Genomic DNA, 21,260 nt, shown 5'->3' with positions numbered 1-21,260 from the left:
TCCTCAGTTTCACTTCATGCTCTTTATTCATTTTTTCCATTTTTTGTGAGAAACTTTAATATGTCCAAACTCATATCTAGTTTTGAAAATACAACCCACTGATCACCAGTTAATTTTTAAACACCTTCCTTTACAGTGAGTTTATTTTAACCATCCTGTTACTATTTCTCTCTCATTCTGGCTAATTCTGCAGCTGTTCATTGTGCTCTTGTCTTGTGTTTATTAAGAAAAGCTTAGTTTTATTTTTACCATGAACCAAATCTTTATGACGGCAAGGATTAGCCCAGTTCCAACAAAACACATTGATTCACACACTTGTTGTCTTTTCCGGCAGCTCGCTGCTCTTCTTGATTTTTATTGGTTGTTGGCTCTGCTGCTATTATTCTCTGTAACGTTAACAGCAGCTACCGTAACTCTTGTTGTTGCTCACTCACGCTCTTTACTCCCTGGAGTCTCCGGCTATCGTAATAACAATCTATAGGAAGCTTTTTTTTTTTTTTTCTCTCATTTATAAGATGCTAAAATCGGGAACTTTTCCGGGGACGGATCACCTAAAACGGGGGCTGCTCCCGTCTGGTCACCCTAAGCTAGAGTGGAAGCGTTGCTATTTTAACTTCTCCGTTGTTGAAAGAGTGTAGCCCCCAATGCAAAATCTATTTTTAGAAACTTTTAACCAATACATTAAAGGTTTGTAGTTACTAACAAATAAAATTAATGTAGTCTGTAGCCCATAAGAATGACCCAGAATGTGTTAATTATAGTAGATCAACAACTGGACAAATAAAAATCAATAGTATTTAACTGCTAAATCATGTATTCAAGTTAACATATATTCAAATAGTTGATAATTAAATATAAAGTAATTATATAAGTGACATACCAACTTCTAACTGGTTGTAATGTCTGATATTTCTGGGTTTATAATGATAATAGTTTGTAATGTCTGCCATTTAGGACTGGTTTTCATGCATGTTATGTGAGTCCTCTGTCTGGACTCTGGATCTGTGCTGAGGTCAGCGCTTCCTTTATGTCCCAGGGATTTAGTCTGAACAAAGACCTCCAGGGAGAGAAAAGGCCCTGAATGCCGGTTACTGTATAGCTGCCCTGACCTCTGGACAGGCTGCAGTTTATGGGTCCATATGCTCCAATATGGACACAGGCAGTTCGTAAACCCCTGTAAGTCGAAATAGTGAGCCAGTTTTTACCAGTTTTATTTGGTATTATCAAAAATAAATGCAGATATTTCAGGTTGGTTTAATGGTGGAAGAGCAGGGCCAACATTTATCCTCACTACAATCTCCTTGTTAAATGTTCTGAAGTGGTTTAGTTGTGTCTTAAAATAATGAAAATGAATATCTGTTGGGTCTAAACTCTACATTTAGTATTTAAGTTTTGTGATAGTCCTCCAAACACTCCATGGATGCACCACCTGGATGTTTGGACGTTTTTTCCATGCTGTATAAATTAAGATATCATTTTATCATAGTTATTGTAGAATGGTTTTTCTGGAGAACCACAAATGTATTTCATTCTCAGTGGTCTTTTTCCAAACCTGGGAAATATTGAAATGCTTTCCCAGCCTGTGTGATGTGGACAGTGGGTCCTCTAGTGGACAGACTGTGCATTGATAACAAAAAGAACAGGCTAAAGTGTTTTTTTTTTTGCTTTTTATTCTTCAAACAAAAGACAAACTTGACTGCATGACACAAGGCTTGTCCAAAGTTGCAGTAAATTGCCTGTCTTAATTCAATGTTTGAGTTAGAGATCATTTCTTTGCCGTTTCTCAGAGATTTCTCCTCCCTAATCCTCACATCCCATCAGCGCTGAGGTGATGTCCGAGGCCACTGGTGCGATCCTGCCCATCGCCAGTATCCTGGGGCTTTCATAGTAGTAAAACTGCGATCCTTTAAATAACCTTATCCCGTCATCACCGCACAGACCGGCGTCTATATCAGACAACGGCAATGGGAAGTCTCGGCTGATAACCCTGGGTGTGGCGGTGAGGTCAACATCACGCATACTGTTCCCTGTTGGAAGACGTTTGTTGAGATATTAATTCATCCCTGAGTCTTTTGTCTCATTATAACTCAAAACATGTCATTAGAAATAAATATTTAGACATTTTACCTTGAATTATGTGAGCTATGTTTTCAGTTGGGCATACAAACGCGGCATCCACAGTTCCCTCAATGCCCAGCTCCTCCTTGACAGTTTTAGGGTAGCCTTCAATCAAGGTGAAGTGAGCGTCTGCTTTGTAGATGTAAACCTGATCGCCCTGCAAATGTTTGGAGAAATAAGCAGCATTTCACCCGTTTCAAATTCATTCAGGAATCCAGAGGATGACGCTACCTTAATCAAGTAGATTTTGCTGTCGTAAGAGAAAACGGCATCAACTCCATCGTTCACCTCCTTCCACGCTCTGGTTATTGGGAAGGCATGAAATCCGTCACGGTGTGTGTCAACACGCATGTAGATCGGACCTAAAGAGATTCAACACATTTGTTTCAGCAAAAACACACATTTTTACCAAGTGTTTTATATCTTATATCTTGGTACCCTTGAAATGAGAGAAAACTAACTTGTGGGTGACTTTTCAGCGAGATATACATCTTATTTTAAATCAATATTGTTTAATATTGATTTAAAAAGTACCAGTTCCATTGGCAGATTAATTCACTCATAACAAGTCATTTTTTCTGAATTATAAGTGAAATAATCTGCCAATGGAACTAGCACTTTTTCACAAATATTAAGGAATTATTGACTTAAAACAAGCTCATATTTCTTGCTAAAAAGTTACGTGTAAGTTACTTTTCTACTAAGATATTTGCACTATAAACCTGGACAAAAATACTTGGTAAGATTATATGTTCTTGAAGTGTATCAAGGCCATTCAATCAGATTAGGACTTTTTTTGTTAGCTTAGTTTAGAGCTAAAGATTGGAAGCAATCAGAGAAACTCTTAAGTTGAAAATAACAGATGCTTTTTGTGTGGGACAGTTTTGCTGGTTGTTTTGTGTTTCTTTGCCAAATAGTGATTTCGATAATAAGTCGTCTTATTTGCAGAATTTGTTGATTCCATGCCAGACGGTTTGTAACGATGACAATAGTCAGGGGTGGAGCTGTTGTGTGTTAAGGATCATTGTCCCTGTTTAACTTAAACTGAGTGAAACAAACATTGTCAACAAGCTGCAAGAGTTAGGATATCTGTCTGTAAACTAAACTAAACTAATTAACCTGCAAACTTCAAATTGTTGGGCCATAAATGCCATAGTGCCAACCTCTAGCCAATGATATTAAAGACAATCAAAGTGCTGAGTTTAAGACTTTTAACACTTGTTGAGATAATAATTTCTGATCTACACTTCATGCTTCTATCATTTAGTTTTATATGACATGCATGTGGTATTTTGCAATGTTCTGCTGTGAATCTTTAGCTTTCAATACAATTCTTGTGTTACCTGCAAAGAAATACGTCCTGCCTCCATCGTCTGTGGTGGCTGCATTCAGTTTGACGTTGCTGCATTTAAGAGGTTTCCGATTTCCTCCGTGACCTGCAGTCAAACACCAAATGAAGAGCAAATAAAGCCTTAAAATCCACTGTTATTCCTTTCACCAAACAATGAAAGTGGTGCCATTTATCCGTAAGGTACTGACCAAAGTTGGGGCAGCTCATGAAGTAATGCCGGGCGTCCTTGGGGTAGGCGCCGGTCACTTCTCCTGAGACGGGGTGGAAGCGGGTGAAGTTGTGTCCGTGGAAACAGTAGTAGTGCTCGAGCCAGCGGAAAGCAGACGTGCAGGACGGCAGGTGGGGCCACGTCTTGGTCTTCACTGCTTTGGTGGCAATATCATAAACATGCACATTCTGGCCTGTAGGGGGAGAGTTTTTACTTTTGTAATCAGGAGTTTTCTCTGACCGCGTATTTAGATCTATTGTAGATGGGAAAAGGAGTGCATTTCTGACAAAAAATCAGAAATTTTCTAGAAAAACAAGGAAATTTCTGAGCTCCAAAAGTGAAATATTTGCAAGAGGACTCAGAAATTTTTGAGATAAAACGTTGAAAATTTTAGACTTCTGAAACTTCAAAAATCTCCAATAATAAAAAAAGTTCTACTGAGAAATTTCCAAGTATTTTCTTGTAAATTTCTGAAATTAATCTCAAACTTTCAGGTTATTATTATTTTTGTTTTTTACAAAATTTATGAGTTTTCAAACTCGGTAATTTCCATTTTTTTGAATAGAAAATTTCTGAAATTAATCTAAAAATTTCTTCATTTTTTTCTTGGAAAATTTTGGCCTTTCAAACTTTCTCAGAAATATTTTCAAAGTTTCTTAAGTTTTTTCTAGAAAATTTCTGAATTTTTTTTCACCAAATTTTTGACCTTTCAAACTCAGAAATGTTCTGTTAGTGCCTAATCTAAAGATTTCTGCAGTTTTTGGCAGAAATTTACTCCTCCTTTTATTTTCTATCTATTATGTCCCCTCGTATTTCTCTCTACTATTTTTATAACTTCAGTTTCTTTTCGTCCGGTAAATATTTTAGCTCAACAAACCTTTAAAGAACAGAACCGAATCAGCCATGCACTCTCCTTTGGGACACTCCACTGCAGCGTCCAGACGAGTGGGAACTCCAGGAAAATCCTCTGGGATTTGTTTCGGATACCCTTCCTCCAGAGTTTGGTTGAAGTAACTGTACACTTTATCATCCTGGAGGTCAAATCAGAGCTCATCATGAGACACCACGTTAGACGACCCTATCGTGGAGTCACAGGTGAATTTATTGTTACCTGGAAAAGGTAGATGTGATCGTGGTCGTCTGGGTTTTCGGTGTTGTGCATGCGGAAAGCGGCGTTAATAGGACCATTCAGTTCCTTAAAGAGCAAACTGGAGAGCTGAGCTGGACCAGTGAAGCCATTCCACACGTGAACACCTGAGAAGAAAAACCTTTTGGCATAAATTATAGGGTAAAAACAGCATTAAAATACAGTTTTTTGGGTTCAGAAGTTTCCCACACCTTTGAAGAAGAGAGTGTTTCCTTTTTCGTTAGGAGTGATGGCGTCGAATTCAACACCGCCACATCTGTCTGGAGCAGCATCTGGATTACCAATAATACCGGCATTTTAAATTTGTAACATTTCAACCGAAAAATCCTCAATATATTTCCTTTGGCTTTAACGTGATGAAATCCACAAAATAAATGGATTTAAAAATCTTCAATTTCATCCACCCTGAGTGCCAACACCAAGGAAATACATGGAAGTATTTTGTTGTAAAGTGATAAAATGTGAAATATTGGTAACTAGGTCCAGAAGGACTCACCTTGTACTGCTGCATCTTGTCTGTGAATGATAGAAATGAAATGACATTTTGTTCTCCAGTCCAACATTACACAACATTACTAAACGTTCAGTCAACAGCCGATCAACGAGGCCAGATTATTTTATTGATCCGGCTGCTGAACTTTGTGGACCACCAAACAGAGTTGCATAACAAACTTATGTTTCTTCTTCACAATTGAGAAATATAGTATATTTATAAAAAATAAATCAGAGCATGTCTTGGATTTGTCATGACATTTGAAGAAAATAGACATAAAAACTGACCTCATGTTACGTTTAAGCTTTAAAATATTAGCTTACCTTTAAGGCTGTAACTTTAACAGTGGGATGTATCAGTACTTACAGCGGTGCTGCTGTGGAGATGGTGAACAGCACCAACAGAATCAGAGTTCTGGTGATGACCGGCTCCATGTTCGCTGTGCTGATGTCCTCGGATGGGGCTCCTCACTCTGGAACACAGCTGGGAAGTGTAGCTGAGCAAGAGTTGAGCCTGTGCTTTTATACTGGTGTGTGTGTGTGGGTGTGTGTGTGTGTGGACCAGTTAGGAAACTCTGAGCTTGCATTGTGTGTTTGTTTGCACAGATACCGAGGTGGAAGTTTTGTTGTTGCATAATTAGTTTTTTTCTGTCATTTACGTTCAGGCATTAATGTTCTCATGTTCTTTTGCAAGTTTTTGAGAGTACATGTTGTACTAAAGGACTAAAAGCAGCTCCTTCAGTGACCATTTCATGCAACTTGCAAGTAAACTAACTGAACAGCTTAGTTAATATTTTACAGACGTTTTCCATATTGGTCAAGTCATAATGTGGGACAACCCTTTGCTCAAGTTTGTTAAATATTTAGCACCTTTTGCATGTAGAAACCAATAGAAGATGTCAGTAAAATTACTTTATAGTCTGATTATCAAAATAATCAACAAACACAGACACTTAAATCCATTTTAATAATGTTTATTACATTACATTAAAATTGAAACTACATAGAAATCATCTTTATTTTATGGTTAATTTAAAAAAAGAGGTGCATTACATTAGTATTGCTTGTACCCTGTTGTAGTGTTTACAGCTTAATCATAAAGGATTACTATTAGAGCATTAATTCAACTTAAAATAAGAAACCATTGATCCTTGTAAACAAACCAGTCTGGTACTTCTAAATCTGGTTAGTTTCCTTGGAGTAAGGGAATGTAAAGTAATATTGAGAGACATCAACTTTAAACCTACAGTTGTCAACACCGGTATTAAATGTCCTCCTTTCTGATACATGCAAGGTTTTTGGGAGACATTTTGTGAAAGATGACCCTTTAGGTATTGAACAACCAAATGATGAAGAGATAAATTCCCCAGCCCACAGATTTAACCATTAACAACAGCCTGTGTGGCATATGTTTTTTTAAAATATCCACTTTCTGCAGTTCATTTGTAGCGATAAATCTTAATGCAGTGATTCATGCTGTCTGATACAACCATATGGCCATCGGGGAGAAGCGCCAGCCCCCGTGGGCTATTGAGGTTGTCTGTCACAAGAGGCCAGCCCACACCTTTTGATGGGTAGATGAGTACACGGTGGTGTTGCTTTCCCCAGTCTGCAACTAAGACATCCCCATCATGGTCTATACAAAGGCCCCAGGGGCAGGTCAGGACAGGACCCAGGCCAGAGCACACCCCAAGGATTCTGATAGTGTTCCAGCCGGGTTCCAGGACTCGAATGCATGGAACACGACCAGTTTCATTGCCTCTTTCTGACACTGCCAGAAGGCCAGTGGTGAGACAGGCTGCTACCAAATATGGTCGGTGAAACCCAGTTACAACTGTACGTTCTAACCTTGCCCCAGTTTTGGGGTCCAACTGTAAAGCAGTCAAGGTACCACGCTTGATGTCAGCAACTACAAATTCATCTTGACATGTAACAGTGACCCCTCTTGGAGCATCCAGCTCTTCATTTGTGGAACCAGTCATGGTGCCGCCAAATGTTTGAAGAAGGCGTCCATGGCGGCTGAACACCAACAATGCTCGTTCAGCGGCACAGGTCAAGGCAATGAGGCCTTTTGAATTTACAGCCACATCAAAATAATTGCAGATGCGGGAAGATCTATCCGATCCTGAAGGAGAGACTTGCTGCACAATGTTCTTCTGGAGATCTGTCACTTGGATTCGGGCATTACCACAATCCACCACAAAGAGCTGCCCTCTGGCAGTTGCATGAACACCACTTGGCAGATTGAAGTCAGTTCGGCCTGATCCTTGTTTACCAAATTGTTTGACCAGATGAGCTGCGTCCAAGGCAGCTAAACCAATGCCTTCCTCTGATTCCCTAAAAGGTATTTCAACTGTGTCTTTGTTGTCCTTGCTGCATAATGTCAAGTCTCTGTCTTGATTTAGTTTATCACCATCAATGGCTGACATGGACAGAGATCTGCCAACACGGTTTACACTTAAACTATGCGTACCCCGAGTTTGAGATCTTGATTGTCTTTTAGGGGTGATGATGCTCTTGTTAGACTCTGTGAACTTTCCTTGACTTTGTTCAAATGCTGAAGGTTCTGAGGTGAGACGCATTCTGTTGACTCTTCTCAGCTTTCTGCACTCAGTCTTGTTATCATTCATCAAAAGGTGTTCCTTTCTAGAAAGGTCAGTGGTTGAGATTGTGCAGCAGTGGTCCTGCTTAAGAGATCCATCCCATAGAGTATCTACAGTGTAAGTGTGGCAGGAATCTTCACTATCTAATGTGGATGAAGGACTTCCACTGTCCACTGATGTTTCCTTTAAGGCGTTAGTCTTTGAAAGGCTTTGTTGTGAAAGAACAAGATGTTTCATAGAAGCTTCTACAAGATTGTGTCTGCAGACTGAACCCTTGCCTCTAGCCTTTGAAAATGTTGCTAGATTGCTTCTTTTGTCATCACTTTCTCCCAGAGGACATGATGGTTCTTCACATGAGACCATAACAAGCGCTTTTTGCCTTCTTTTACCTTTCACTGTGTTGCGTCTCTTTGTTTCATTATGTCTGCAATCAGATTCATCACCTTCTGATTCTGCTTGACTGGAGACAGATGGAATAGCAAGGAAAATATCTTGCCCTTGTGTGTCCGAACAGACAGATTCTACCTCTTCATCTTGTGAAGATTCTGATACCTCACGATGTCTTTGAATTGGAGACTTTGTTGATTTCGGCTCATCCTCATTCTCTGTGGAGCTTGACAGATGTAGTTTCCGGACAACACGAAAATTCCCACTGTTTGTCCTGATGTTCTCCACTGGACTGCTCCTTTGTGCACCTCTGCTTGGTTGGGGTTCCTTTCGGATTTCACAAGGATTTATGTTTGAGAAGCTTGTGTCACCAGAGTGCAAGGCACATTTGTGTCCCTGGTCACCACAGACTCCAATGTGGTAAGTCATACCCTGTTCACGAATATCAATCTCCCCAAAATTTAAAGTCTTATACAGGGAGCTTGAAAGAAAAGTGACCCTTTTCAGAGTTAGAGAGATTTCCCATGGTTGCGTAAGCTCTATTAGACCTCTTTGAAGCTGATTTTTGTTTGATCCATCAGCCATAAAACCCCACCTCTGAATCTGTTCCTTCAACTGAGCAATTTTACGAATTTGCTGATCAACAAGTGACTGCACAACTCTCACAGCTGCAGAGTTTTCTCTCTTCACTTGACTAAGGTGTCTCTGGGCTTCCCTGTAGTCCTGCTCCACCTTTTCAAGAAGGCGTCGCTCCTCTCGCTGAGCTCCAATCACTGCATTGTCCAGTTCACGGTTTACCTCCTCCACTTCGGTTTGCTGTCGGTCTCTTAGGGCCTGAAGTTCTTGTTCTCCTTTCTCCAGTGTTGAAAGTGCCTCTGTCACCCAAGGAGGCGATAAAGTAGGAGATTGTGGTGTAAAGATGGAGTCCCGTGGGGTAAAGTACACGGGAGATGAGAAGGTCACATCTCTCTCTTTTGGAGTGCTGAGTGTCAGTAAGGCTGAGAAGCCAGGGAGGGCTTTTCTCTCAGAGTGAGACCTCATTAACATCGTGAATGGTAAATTTCAGAACCCACTTTTAAAGGGGGTTCACCTTTCTCTTCGATTTATGTCTGTGAAAACAAAGAAAGGTAACACACCATAACAGTGTGACATATAAAGTTTTTCCTACTAATAGAAGGGAGTAAAACATAAACTCCTTCAAGTAGTTTCTATGTCTATACACACAAATGCCGTTGAAACAGACTATCTCTATACCATAATGCCTGAGCTATCATGCCTCATTTCATTTGAACTGTTCTTTGACTTGAGTTAAATGCTTGGCCATCTTCTGACAAACTCTCTGCGGCCTCCTCTTCAGCCCAATTCAATTTTCCAACAATGGAACTTTGAGGGGGCTTATTGCCAAAAGGTTGAATTCATGTAGGCATCTTCTAATTGTTACAGTACTTACAGGTAACTGTAGATCTGCTTTGATCACCTTGGAGCTCAACATTGGCCGAGTCTTTGTCAGTTTAGCTATTCTTTCTGGTTTTGTTGAATTTTAATTATTCTAGGATAATTTTAGCCAAACTAGTCTGGTTATATAAACCAGTAAAATATCTATAACATGGAAAACCCTTATCATCATTTGTAGCTAACAGGATTGTTTAAGTAACATAACTCCTCACCTACACAGCCACTCTTTGTTGTATTGAACATTACTTTCTCAGTTCTTCAGGAACTGACCTACCTGTTGACTGAGGTGTATCACATAAACCCTAAAAGGACATGTGTCTGTTTTAAAACTGGGACATGGGTTTGCTTTCATTGTAACTTAACCTGGATGAGATTTGGTTTCTCATGGGGACACTAATGTCATCTCAGGTTCCCAATGTTCTGTTTCTGAGAGGCTAATGAGGTATTCAGACCACCTACGGATCACTGCGACATTAAGGGATAGAGAGTCTTAATCAACATTTTGTTTGGATAAATCCAATTTTATTTTACGTTTCCCAAAAATGGAGGTTAGTATTTTAAACTGGCTAATATCCCATCAATCTGACCAGTTTATTTGGTTTCCATATGTTTGAAAACCAAATATCTTTATTCCAATGCACAGTTATGCTCAATGTTATGTTAGGTTATCACTTAATGTACAAAGAAAATATGAAATGTGAAAAAGTATAAGGGGTATTAATATTTTTGTACATTACTACTCTAGACTTTGGGGCCTTTTAACAGGCTGAAGCAAAACAAAAAGGCTTTTGCTAGGCTGAAAGAGGCAGGTGTCAGTTTACCCCCACACAGTTACACAAAGGGACCTTTGGAAACACCCAACCTCCTACTGTCTATTGATTATTTTGGGCTCAATTAAAAAAAAACCCAACATTTTATGAACAATTAAATAAAGTACATTGATAAATGTGTTGGTCAGAGTGAGAAAAACTTCAGTTTACTTGTCAATAACAAATCCCTGCCAAACCTTTGGACTGGAAAAGTTATGTTGTCTGAAGTTACCCCTTTTTAACTTTTAATGAGAGTCTCTAGTTGCTAAGCTACCAGGTGAATTTAGCCAGGACTACAGCATATATGATACCATTCATAACTGAGGAGATTATTCAGGATACACAGGAGAGAAACTCAACAATTAAACTATTCACTGTGAATTACACAAACTGAAGCTGAGCTCAGTAAAAAAAAAAAATCTGGAAATGGATATTCAGATCAACTACAGTTAGACACATAAAAGACAAAAAATATATTGTATCACATTTTTACACTATATTTACACACAGCACTGACAGTAACACCTATGTGTTTGTAAATATTGCAAACATAAGGTATATTTACCTGAGTTTAAGATATGTGCTTCTTCGTTTCCTGCTGGCTCTGGTCTGAGCTGCAGTCGTCTGTTTTTCTACCCTCCTCTCCTCTCTGCCACACCCCCATCTCATCCTTTTACCCTCTCTCTCTGTGTCATTATATACTGACACGTTGGATTAGAGTAGCTTCAAAATGTCAACCCATGTTACCAAACTTCAAAGAAACCTCTGATAATATTCCTGGAAAACAAAAATTAATAGTTAATCATATTTTAAGCGTCTTGGTAATAACCAGGTAGAAACAGGAGTAAGTTAAATAAACAATAGAGGAAATAGAGTGGTTTATTGACAGTTGCATGCCATCTCAAAGAGACTGTTGATTAACTAACCGAAATTTTAAACCATAACCCAAACAAAAACTCCACAGCAAAACTAAACTTTATTAAATATTATTAAATATGCTTGATACTATGTAGTCAGAGGTAGGTAAAGTAACTAAAACTGTACTGAAATACAGCTTATGCATAATTCTACTTAAGTAAAAGTACGAAGTAGACACCCAAGGATCATAACACCCAATTTAATATTTTATAATGATGTCCTTTGTCAGACAAAAATAAAGTTATCTTTAAATTCTAGTATATAAAAATATATTCAAGAAAAAGAAATGCTTTTCTACACATATTTTTTTTAACACCAGACACAGAGACATGCCTGCAGTTTTCTCAAATTGTATAAACTTTATAGTGAAAGAAATAGACTAGGATTTTTTTCCCTTTTGTCTGCTTTTGTTATTTTTGTAATTGAATTATTACCTAAAATTTACATGTAATTTACATTTTTAAATATAAAACCATTGATGTTTTGATCAGTTACTCAATACATGAGTCGCCTTTTTACCAAATACTTTTCTAGTCTTACTCGAGTAAATTATTAGGTGGCTTCTTTTCACTTTTACTTGAGTAAAATTTACCAACCGCCGGGTGGCGGTAATGCGCCATGTTACCAACCTCCATTAAAATGTAGAAGAAGACGTGCTCCGTGCTGCGCATGCGCTGCATATTATCCGGGAAGTTTGAGAAGGGTGGAGGAAACCAGGGGCTTGACAGCACCCATTTCCTTTCGAGAAGAGTGTGAATTGACAGTGTGAATCGCGAAAAGTCTCCAAAAGCCTCATTGTGTGTACACATCCTGCCAAAACCAACACAGCCGTTAATGAAATGCGTTGGCTAATAGCAATGCGACATTAGTCCTCAGGCGGCTAACCGCTAGCTTACAGTTTGGGTCGCTAGTTAGGTTATACAGACAACAATTATGTTGTTTTCGGCAGAAATTCAATCACAAAAAATAAAAAGTGAACCACCGATCCTGCGGCTGACTATAAATGTATGTGGAGTCTTAAATACAAACTTCATATCTGTTGATTTTTCACCGTTCAAAACACCGGTTTGATTCAGGTGCTGATATCCTCTCTGCTTACAAGACTGATTCTCTCTCTCTTTTTTAATTTAAAGATGAGCCATAAAATCCTGAAGTTTGACGCTCACACAGCCTAAAGTGATGTTTGGGAGATAACTTCATCCACTTAACAGACTACGTCTCTACATTGACAGGACATAGAAGTGGTGAGTTTAACTTGTTTTTAATCTATCTTCTTAATAATGTTAATTATATATGATGCGTAAAATCACATTAGTGTGGCCTGATGGGGTGTTAAAGTCCTTCAAAACACTATTTAAATTGAAATACAGCTAAGGATATAATCGAAACTGGTGTCATATTTGCTTAATTATTACTTTTGGAAGATTAGCTCCATTGAAAATAAAGAATTCAAAGTAAAAAAATCTGAATTCTGAGATTCAATCAGAATTTTGCTTTTTTATGCTGAATTTTGATTTTCTTTCTCTGAGTTATAAGTAAAACATCAAAATTTGTTAGTTCCTTAGAAGAATGGTGTTGTGAACTGTGCTGCTATACTGTTAAAATACACTTGCTGCAATGTCTCCACAATCTCCGGCTTCATGACATTTAAAATCGGTAAAATCCACAAAACAATACTTTAATATTAATACTATCAACTGTATCTGTCTATTTTACTTTTCTACTAAAAATGTAAACAGTTTATTCTTTACCAGATCTATACATCATATATGTAAAATGTTAAATTACTAATTTATATTCATAAGAACACACTTGTCTCACCAAAAGTGCATACCAGAATTTATCCACTAGATGTCAGCAAATACAAAGACTTCACCTCCGACTGCCTGATTTGTTTTATTTAAAATGAGATAATTCTGGCCGATATAGTTTAATATACAGGTGCAGAGCAAAAACTATCAGCAAAATTGCCTCTGATTGATCAGAAAACAAATTATTTTGTTTTCCTGTTCTTATGAAAACATGTTCACCTTTTTATTGGGTTATCCAGAAGAAGATGTTAATTTTTAGTATTTTACTGGAGTAAATTTGTGTCTTTATGCATGAGAAACTCCACCTGCTTTGGTGTCAATCAAAAGTACAACTTCAAATTGATCAGCACTGAATTTTAAATTTTGTCTCATCATTTGGCGGAAAGAAATTTCATCAATATTCTGGATATTTGTTTCCCTTCTTCAGGAGTCTAACTTTGGTTTCTTCAGTATAAACAAGGAAGAAATTATCAGAAAACATATAATATTGTACAAAAAATAACATGTTTTGAGTGTCTCACACAGCACCACCAGGCAGCTCTGTTTCATCCTGCATGGTGGTGGCTGTATCATGTTGCGGTTTTCTTCAACAAGGACAAGAAGAGTCATCAAAGTTGAGGAGTTTATGGAAGAAAACTTGTCAGAGGCTGGAACGGAGAAAAATAAGAGAGATCCTGCAGTGTAGAAATTACATTTTGTGTGTTGGAATGGCCTAGTCAAAGTCCAGACTCAAATACAGTTGGGAATGTGTCCCAACACTTCAAATCTGATGATAAGTGACGTTTTCTAGACGTGAAAAGACGCTTGAAGCTTTATTTGCATTGAATCTGTTTATATAACATTTTTATTAATGGTGTTCATTATCATAATTAAGCACTTCTGTGTTGGTCTATTATATAAAATCCCAGTAAAATACACTGAAGATCTTCCTTGTCTTTGTTCATGAAATCCATCCCCACATCATGATACTGCCACCATCATGTTTTGCAGTTTTTCTTTTGTATTTCCACAGGAAAGATTTAAGGATAGTTGAACTACAGGTTCATCAATTGCTATTGTTTGGCAGATTACAATCTTCAATACGAATTTTTTTTTGTCTGAAAAGCTGCTAAATGTAGCAACTTGTTAACTGAAAACATTCAGACATGAGCCGGTGGGCGGGGCTAACAGTCTAATCTTTCTCAAGCCAAAGCAAAAGAGGACAGTGGTTGATTGATGTAGATAAGATCCCAAAAGGAACAAAAATTGGGGCAGATTTTTTTCAGATTTTCCCTAAAAGAGAACTATACTTGCTGACTAGTGGTACTCTGATTTATTAGCGCCAATTTCCTTAATGTTGGGAAATTGGTGATACTTACAGATGAAGCCGATCTGATCTATCTTAATATAGATCTAAAAATCAACCTCTTCTGCTTTGCCTTGAGAGAAGTTCGACTGGCTCACCAGTTCATATCTGCATGTTTGTAGTTGACAATATTTACCCTAAGACTTTCTTGCTATATTTAGCAACATGAAATGTTGCTAAATAATCGGCAGCTCAGGCTTTTTATATATCGGTATTCGACAATCGGTGCTCCCTTACTGGCCAGTCTTAAAACGTGGATGTGGTGTTGAATTTTGTCTTTGTATCTAATAAGACGACCTGTGAGCAGCAAGAGTTCCCCCAACACCTTCTCACCAATTATCTCCACCCGCAGTCCCAAACACACACACACACACACACACACACGCAGGGAGTGCTGCCCCCTGGACACAGATGGGTCCAGAGCCGTCACTGTTGCTGGATGTCACGCGGGGTCCTACAGGCTGTCTCGCTGGGTGCCGTGACTGATTATTTCCATCTTTCGCTCTGTCAGGAGAGATGGGAAATCATACGGGCCTGAGGTGGCGCTCCGTTATTGATATCACTGTTAAAAGTCTCCGATCCAGCTGCTCGCCTCGCCTGCGACATCACTGCAATTAAATCTACATGCTGCTCGCAGCCTGTCTGTGTGGCAGAGAGTAATGGCCCCAATAGTTACTGTAACAAAACAATAATGGGATTCATCATGGCAGCAGAACAACCACATACATTCATGTATACATATATTTTTCTGGGCCTGACAGCAGGAGATAATGGGTTTTTATTACCACCTCAAAATAAATGCGAGCAACACAATAAATTAGCTACTAAGTGGACTTGTTGTGCACAAACAATTAAGAATAAGTTTGCAAGCTTCTTTCATACATGGAATTAGGAAGACAGTAAAGAAATTCATATTGCGCTCTTCTCTTCCACTTTGCATACAAAAGGCAATATTAGGTGATGAATATGGTAATGGTCCTCATTCTAGTGGGACTATCTCCTTTCAGAGTGGAAGATCTGGTTCGGCTGTTAGATTCGATTAATTCCTCCTCATGCCACTCCTCATTTCTGTCCCCCCTCCACCGCCACGTCCTCTCTAACACTTTCAGGCCGATGATATTAGACGAACAATCGCAGAAACAAAACGAGCTGGAACAACCAGGATGGGAACAGATGGCACATAATTGCCTCGTGGAGGAAGCCAGGGAGTCAATTTTTACCCATCCTGGGGGAGTTGGGAGTTGCAAGGAGGAACAAAAAAAAAAAAAAAAAAAAAGTGCAGGTGCATTTGTTTTGATCAGCTCCGGCCCGGAGGAGGCTTCTAAAAAATATTCATCACACGCACATTAAGGACAGGGAATTTAACAAAAGCTTTGAGGGATGCGACGACGAGCTTTGGTCGGGATAAGATGGAGATGAGTGGCTGAGCTAAGAGCAACAGATGCACCGTGAATGAATATCGCAGCAAAGTGTTGCAAAAACTGTCAACGTCTCAGAGGGCAGCAGTCTGTCCACAGATTCACTAAGCACAATTTAGGATAATAGTCAAAATAATATTAATCAAAAATGTTAAAAATACTTACATTTGTAGAAAATATAATCATTTTTATTTATATTTCACAAATTATTTGACTTATTTATATGAAGACATTTTTATGAACATGCTGCTTGTTAATTAACAATCAACAACACTCAATATAAGAAGATAATAATCACTAAAGGAGACGCAGAAAGGAAACCTTTTTGTTTAAGGTCCTGATTGTTTTATTTTGCACTGATCAGCCGATACTTAAACCGATTTTATCTACCTCAGCAAGTGTCTGAAAATCAGCCACTGCTCCATTTTTCTCCGCTTCCTTCTGCACACAGTCGTCACCAACGAGGCGTCATTTTCCAAATAAAATCTGTACCGACCAAAATCGGCTTTTTAAAGATTGTGATTGGTCAGATAAATGCACTATAATGTCACAATAACAATCTTTTCTGGACAGTAAATTGTCCCAGAAGTTATTCCAATAAATCATAATATTGTTGTTTTGAAACCATTGTCTAGTAATACAAAGATATTGGTGCAAATACAGATTTTCAAAGATCAATAAACTTTGAATTCTAACACTGGAACTGGAAGATATTTTAAATTTCCAAAATAAATGAACATAACAACAAATAAGATGAGTTATAAAGTCTCTGTAAACAAAATTGTCCTTCAGAAAAAAGGCTAGTTGAGACTGAGGACTTTTGTCATCCAGTTTTTGGGAGAAACAGAAAAGAGAAAAATCATGCAGGTGGAAATGATTGAGTTTGTTGTAAATTATCATGCGATTAATTAATTTATTTCTTATTGTGACAGGCCTGTCCACCACCGTGAATGAGTGGTAAGTTTTCAGAAATATATTCCATCTTTCAGGGATTTTACTTGTATTAAGCCTCATCAAGAGCAACAAGTCAAATTAAAATTTCTTATAAAAAAGGTTTTGGACACTTAAAGCCAAAACATTCATCCATCCAAACTCTTCTGATTTTTCTAATAGAGCTCCTAAAACTTGGTTGATCTTTTTGTTGGAATGATAAAAGTTGAGCTGTATGTTCACAGTGGGGGGGTTCAGTCTTGCCTACAAAGCTGGATAACATTATTTGTCTGTAGCTCCTCCATCCTTGGACATGAATCAGTCACATATTGCACTGAGATGAGTTCTTGTTCCGCTGTCCTCTGAGCGCTGACCACATCTGTTCAATTACCAGCATGGAAAGTGCATTACCATTGGCTTTGTTGTTGGAGATGCTTGATTTTCTTAGTAAAAAGCGGATGAATTTATAATGCTGTGATCTCCTCTGTTGTGAATCTCTTGAGCGGGCCGAGGCCCCCGGATCGGAATAAGCATTTTGATGAGCTGTAGACGTCTCTTCTTTTTACAATCCCAAACTTGCGCTGGCTGCCCAATACCAAACTAATAAATTACAGCCCCCGTCTCCCACATAACTCACTGATAAATAAAAAAAGGTCTGCCATGGTGTGCAGCTGTGACCCAGGGTTACCTAGCAACAGGTCATGCCCAGACGTGATGCACAAGGTGGAGATACACCTCTAAGGAGCAGGAGAGGAGGGAGGGAGGGATGGAGGCGGAGGAGGGATGGGTCTCATCCTCACTTTCTATGACCCTTGACAGATAGAAAATGCACTCAGAGGAAACGGAGTTTGATTGACAGAACCAGAGAGAACTCAGTTCTTGTTTTATCGCTTTCCACCTGGACTCTACCTGCAATTCTATAAAAATGCCAAAATGCTTAATATTACCTTTAAGTAATCACTAAAAGCAGTTTTTATTTATTAGAGGGAAACAAATCTATCAATCCAACCTCGATCTGTTTCAAAATACCTCCTTGTTAAATAATCAATCAGCTTTAATTTATCACAATTTTTGGAGTTCAATTTTGTAACCACTCAAGAAGACACTTAAATAGAGTCTATAGAGACAACATGAATACATTAAAAGAGCTTAAAAAGCCACCAGATCTAAAATAATTCAAGAACACCGAGACATCTTTCAGTGTGGAAAGGATCACTAATCCAGTGGGAACCATTATCAACCACAAATAGAGTAAACATGTAATAGAGGGGAACCTTGTCAAGAGAGGCAGACCTACCAAAATGGCTCCATTAACCACAAATGTAGGAGCTCCCAAAAATGCAAAACTGCTTCTAAACGCCAAGTTACTAAAAAAAAAAGCACAACACATTTACCAAAAATGGGGGAAAAAATGGTGACAAATTTAGAGAAAACAGGAAAAGGTTAGAACTTATTTCATTTACCATAAACTAACAAAACTACAGGAGAAAAACGTTAATGACAGTCGAACATTCATAACTAGGACTACGAACCGTCAAATCCTCCAGGAGAAAGTCAACCATCAGAATGTGAGCTGAAGCCCAAAAGCTCTTGAATTATGCAGCAGGACCATGAAGTGAAGCACACCACCGACTCAAAAACAAGAAGATGAAGGTTTTGGATCGACTTAGTGAAAATGTAGAAACTAAAATTGGGATTTTACTCTTGAGATGCTGTTTATGCTTGGAAACGTTCAACTTGGTTGAATTAAAACAATTCTGCAAACAAAAATGGGCCAAATTTCCTCCAAAGTGTCGGGAAAAAAGTCATGTATTAGGTTTGTAGCCTGGGTTGGTTTGTTGGTTTCCTTTAAACATTTTATTTTTGCTCAGGTTACCTTTGTCTTGAAATTAACATTTTGATAATCTGAAAAGCAAAACCAGTAAAAATCTGCACCACACAGCTGAGATGAACAAAAAATAAGAGAAAATCTAACAGCAAAAGTCACCCAGCTGAGTCCCTGGACCCCAAAACAAATGGACATGTATTGTATTTTACATGAGCCGTAAAGAAAGCAATCACATCTCTTGATGGTAATTCCTCCTGAGGAGCCAACTTGTGTTGTCCTGGGCGTCCTGCGTGCATACATTACCGCGCAGAGGAAACGCATTTCCCTCAGTGAAGCTCACAATCAGCCTTCCAACCTCGCTGTCTGGAGAAAACCCTGATGAAAACCCCAACTGACAGGCCTGCAAAGATTGAGCAATAGCACAAGAGACACCCAACTGCAGAGGTGTGCGATGTCTTTGCCAGAGTACTGTGGGATGGAAATAAGTGTTCAGTGCCCAACACACACACAGACACACACACACACACACACACACACCGCCATCCCCAACCGCTCGTTTCTGCTTTTCTTCTGTTGCCCGCGCGACAAACCCTCAAGGGGGCTCTGCAGCTGTGTGGGGTTAGCACATGGTCGACTTAGGGGCCACACACACACACACACACACACACACACACACACACACACATACACACACACACACAATACAGACTTTGGTCTTTGCAAATATGGACTATCCATGCTATGTAAACTGTAATAAATGTCCTTTTAATTAGAAGTAATCATGTGGAATGTTTTCTAAAGGACTCAGAATGCAGCTGCCAGGATTGTTCTTTCCATATGAAGGCGCTTTCATCCATATTATAATTTATGTTCCACAACTGAAGAACTTAGTGTATTTAACAGGCTTTTATCTAATAGACCAACAAAGAGTTCAAATTGTAAATAAAAACCAGCAAAGCACGATGTGTATTTGTATTTAACTTATTTTTACTTGGATTTTCCAAAATAAAAATAAAACCAACTGGGTAGAATTAGTAGCCTGTGATATTAACTAATTTTTCTGGACGATAAATTGCGATTAAATGATAATATTGTTCTTTTGAGACCTTTATCAAGTCATATAATGACATAATAACACAAAAACACATTCTCAAAGATCAATAAACTTTCATTTCTAATGAACATTTAACCCTGGAACTGGAAGACGTTTTAAATATCCAAAATAAATAAACAAAACAACCGAAACAACAAATAAAATGAGTTATGAAGTCTCTGTAAAAGAATGGCTAGTTGAGATCAAAACACCAACCTGAAGAGTTTTTCCATCCAGTTTAATGCTGGTCAAAACTGATCTAAAGTCAGTAGATCTAGAACAAAACTGGAAGAAAGTTTAAATCCAGACATAAATCCAGCTCAACAGTGTTTCCTTCAATGTTTTTATACTCATTTTGAAGTATTGCACTAGAAATAGTTTAATGGAAATGGCTAAATTTGTTCCTCAATTTTACAAAAAACGTTTTTACGCTGCTTGAGGTTTATGGCTTTTTGGAAAGTTAATGCGCTGAAGTGGAGATGGAAATACGTTTGCCAAATAAGTTCGGACGCTTTAGATAACCAGGTTATATTCACAACCGAGTTATTTCTGTTATTGTTTCACTATGACAGACAATTAGAAAGATGCGTAAATTGACAATTGTGCCACAAAAACTAGGATCAAAAGAGAATTTTATTAAACATCGGTAAGTTAATTACAACAAAATAATCTAATAATGGAATTTAGTCAGGAAACCCTCAGTAAAACAAATCCTGCACTTTCCAATGGAAACACCAGGTGAGTGAAGTAAGGTGTCACACAAGCACCCGGGGGGGTTGTATAGCTCTTCATGCAGTTAATGGACAGCTCACACATGGTGATAATTCACCGCTAGCGAACGTGACATACACCATCAGATGCTCGTATGAGTAAAACGGGCATCCATCACAGCTGCTAACAACTCTGATTAAAAATACATAATCTGCAAACGGCCCCCTGGTACCGCCGTCAAGCCATTTTGGGGATAATTGCAATTGGTCTCCGTTATGATCAAAGGCAAGTCACACCTGCTCGCCCAGCGCTTTCGTTTCGCTGATTACACTTTCAAATTTCATCAACGTCAAGTGGAAAGATATGAAATTATGGCATAAACCTGTTTACTCCTGGTCAGCACAGTCACACTCCCCGTCTTTCGTCTGGTCATTCAATCCATCCTCCTGATTCTCACCTTGTTTTAAATCTAATAAAGTATCATATTGTGTTGGACAATGGAGAAAATAAGCGAGAGGGTCAAAGAGCAGCCGTGAAAGACAAAGTATAAAAAAAATACATCACTCTATTTCTCTTTACCTTCCCCTCCACCTGTATCTCGATGTGATGGAGGTGGGAGGGGGGCAAAGCATCAAG

At 38.5% G+C, this 21,260-nt stretch overlaps 2 protein-coding genes across 3 annotated transcripts in view; one reads left to right on the top strand and one right to left on the bottom strand.

The window, feature by feature from the left end:
* LOC122827298 (vang-like protein 1) overlaps window positions 1-21,260 on the top strand; it is a 98,116-nt gene that overhangs the window by 1,941 nt on the left and 74,915 nt on the right. Inside the window, exons 1-2 of one of the 2 annotated variants that reach the window (XM_044110076.1) lie at window positions 12,168-12,493; window positions 12,622-12,732. The gene's annotated coding sequence lies outside the window, so the exon portion shown is untranslated. Of the gene's footprint in view, window positions 1-12,167; window positions 12,494-12,621; window positions 12,733-21,260 lie in introns of those variants that run through there. The other variant, XM_044110077.1, reaches the window with a different exon arrangement.
* Window positions 1,652-5,851, bottom strand: hpxb (hemopexin b). The gene is made up of 10 exons (XM_044110082.1): window positions 5,684-5,851; window positions 5,321-5,340; window positions 5,016-5,096; window positions 4,789-4,931; window positions 4,555-4,708; window positions 3,658-3,870; window positions 3,462-3,554; window positions 2,350-2,480; window positions 2,128-2,275; window positions 1,652-2,027 (listed from the first exon to the last, which is right to left on the bottom strand). Exons 1-10 carry the CDS (start codon window positions 5,749-5,751, stop codon window positions 1,801-1,803), a joined length of 1,278 nt encoding a protein of 425 aa, XP_043966017.1. The 5' UTR covers window positions 5,752-5,851; the 3' UTR covers window positions 1,652-1,800.

Source organism: Gambusia affinis, linkage group LG24 (assembly GCF_019740435.1).
Source record: "Gambusia affinis linkage group LG24, SWU_Gaff_1.0, whole genome shotgun sequence".
Taxonomy (NCBI): domain Eukaryota; kingdom Metazoa; phylum Chordata; class Actinopteri; order Cyprinodontiformes; family Poeciliidae; genus Gambusia; species Gambusia affinis.
This window is presented reverse-complemented; position numbering and strand designations above follow the sequence as displayed.

What these genes read in the sequence shown, in the direction of transcription:
- hpxb (XM_044110082.1), bottom strand. Translation starts at nt 5,751, where the DNA reads ATGGAGCCGGTCATCACCAGAACTCTGATTCTGTTGGTGCTGTTCACC. An exon ending in ACAAGATGCAGCAGTACAAG is followed by an intron (nt 5,097 to 5,320) that starts GTGAGTCCTTCT and finishes TTGGTAATCCAG; the next exon opens with ATGCTGCTCCAGACAGATGT. An exon ending in GCAAAATCTACTTGATTAAG is followed by an intron (nt 2,276 to 2,349) that starts GTAGCGTCATCC and finishes AAACATTTGCAG; the next exon opens with GGCGATCAGGTTTACATCTA.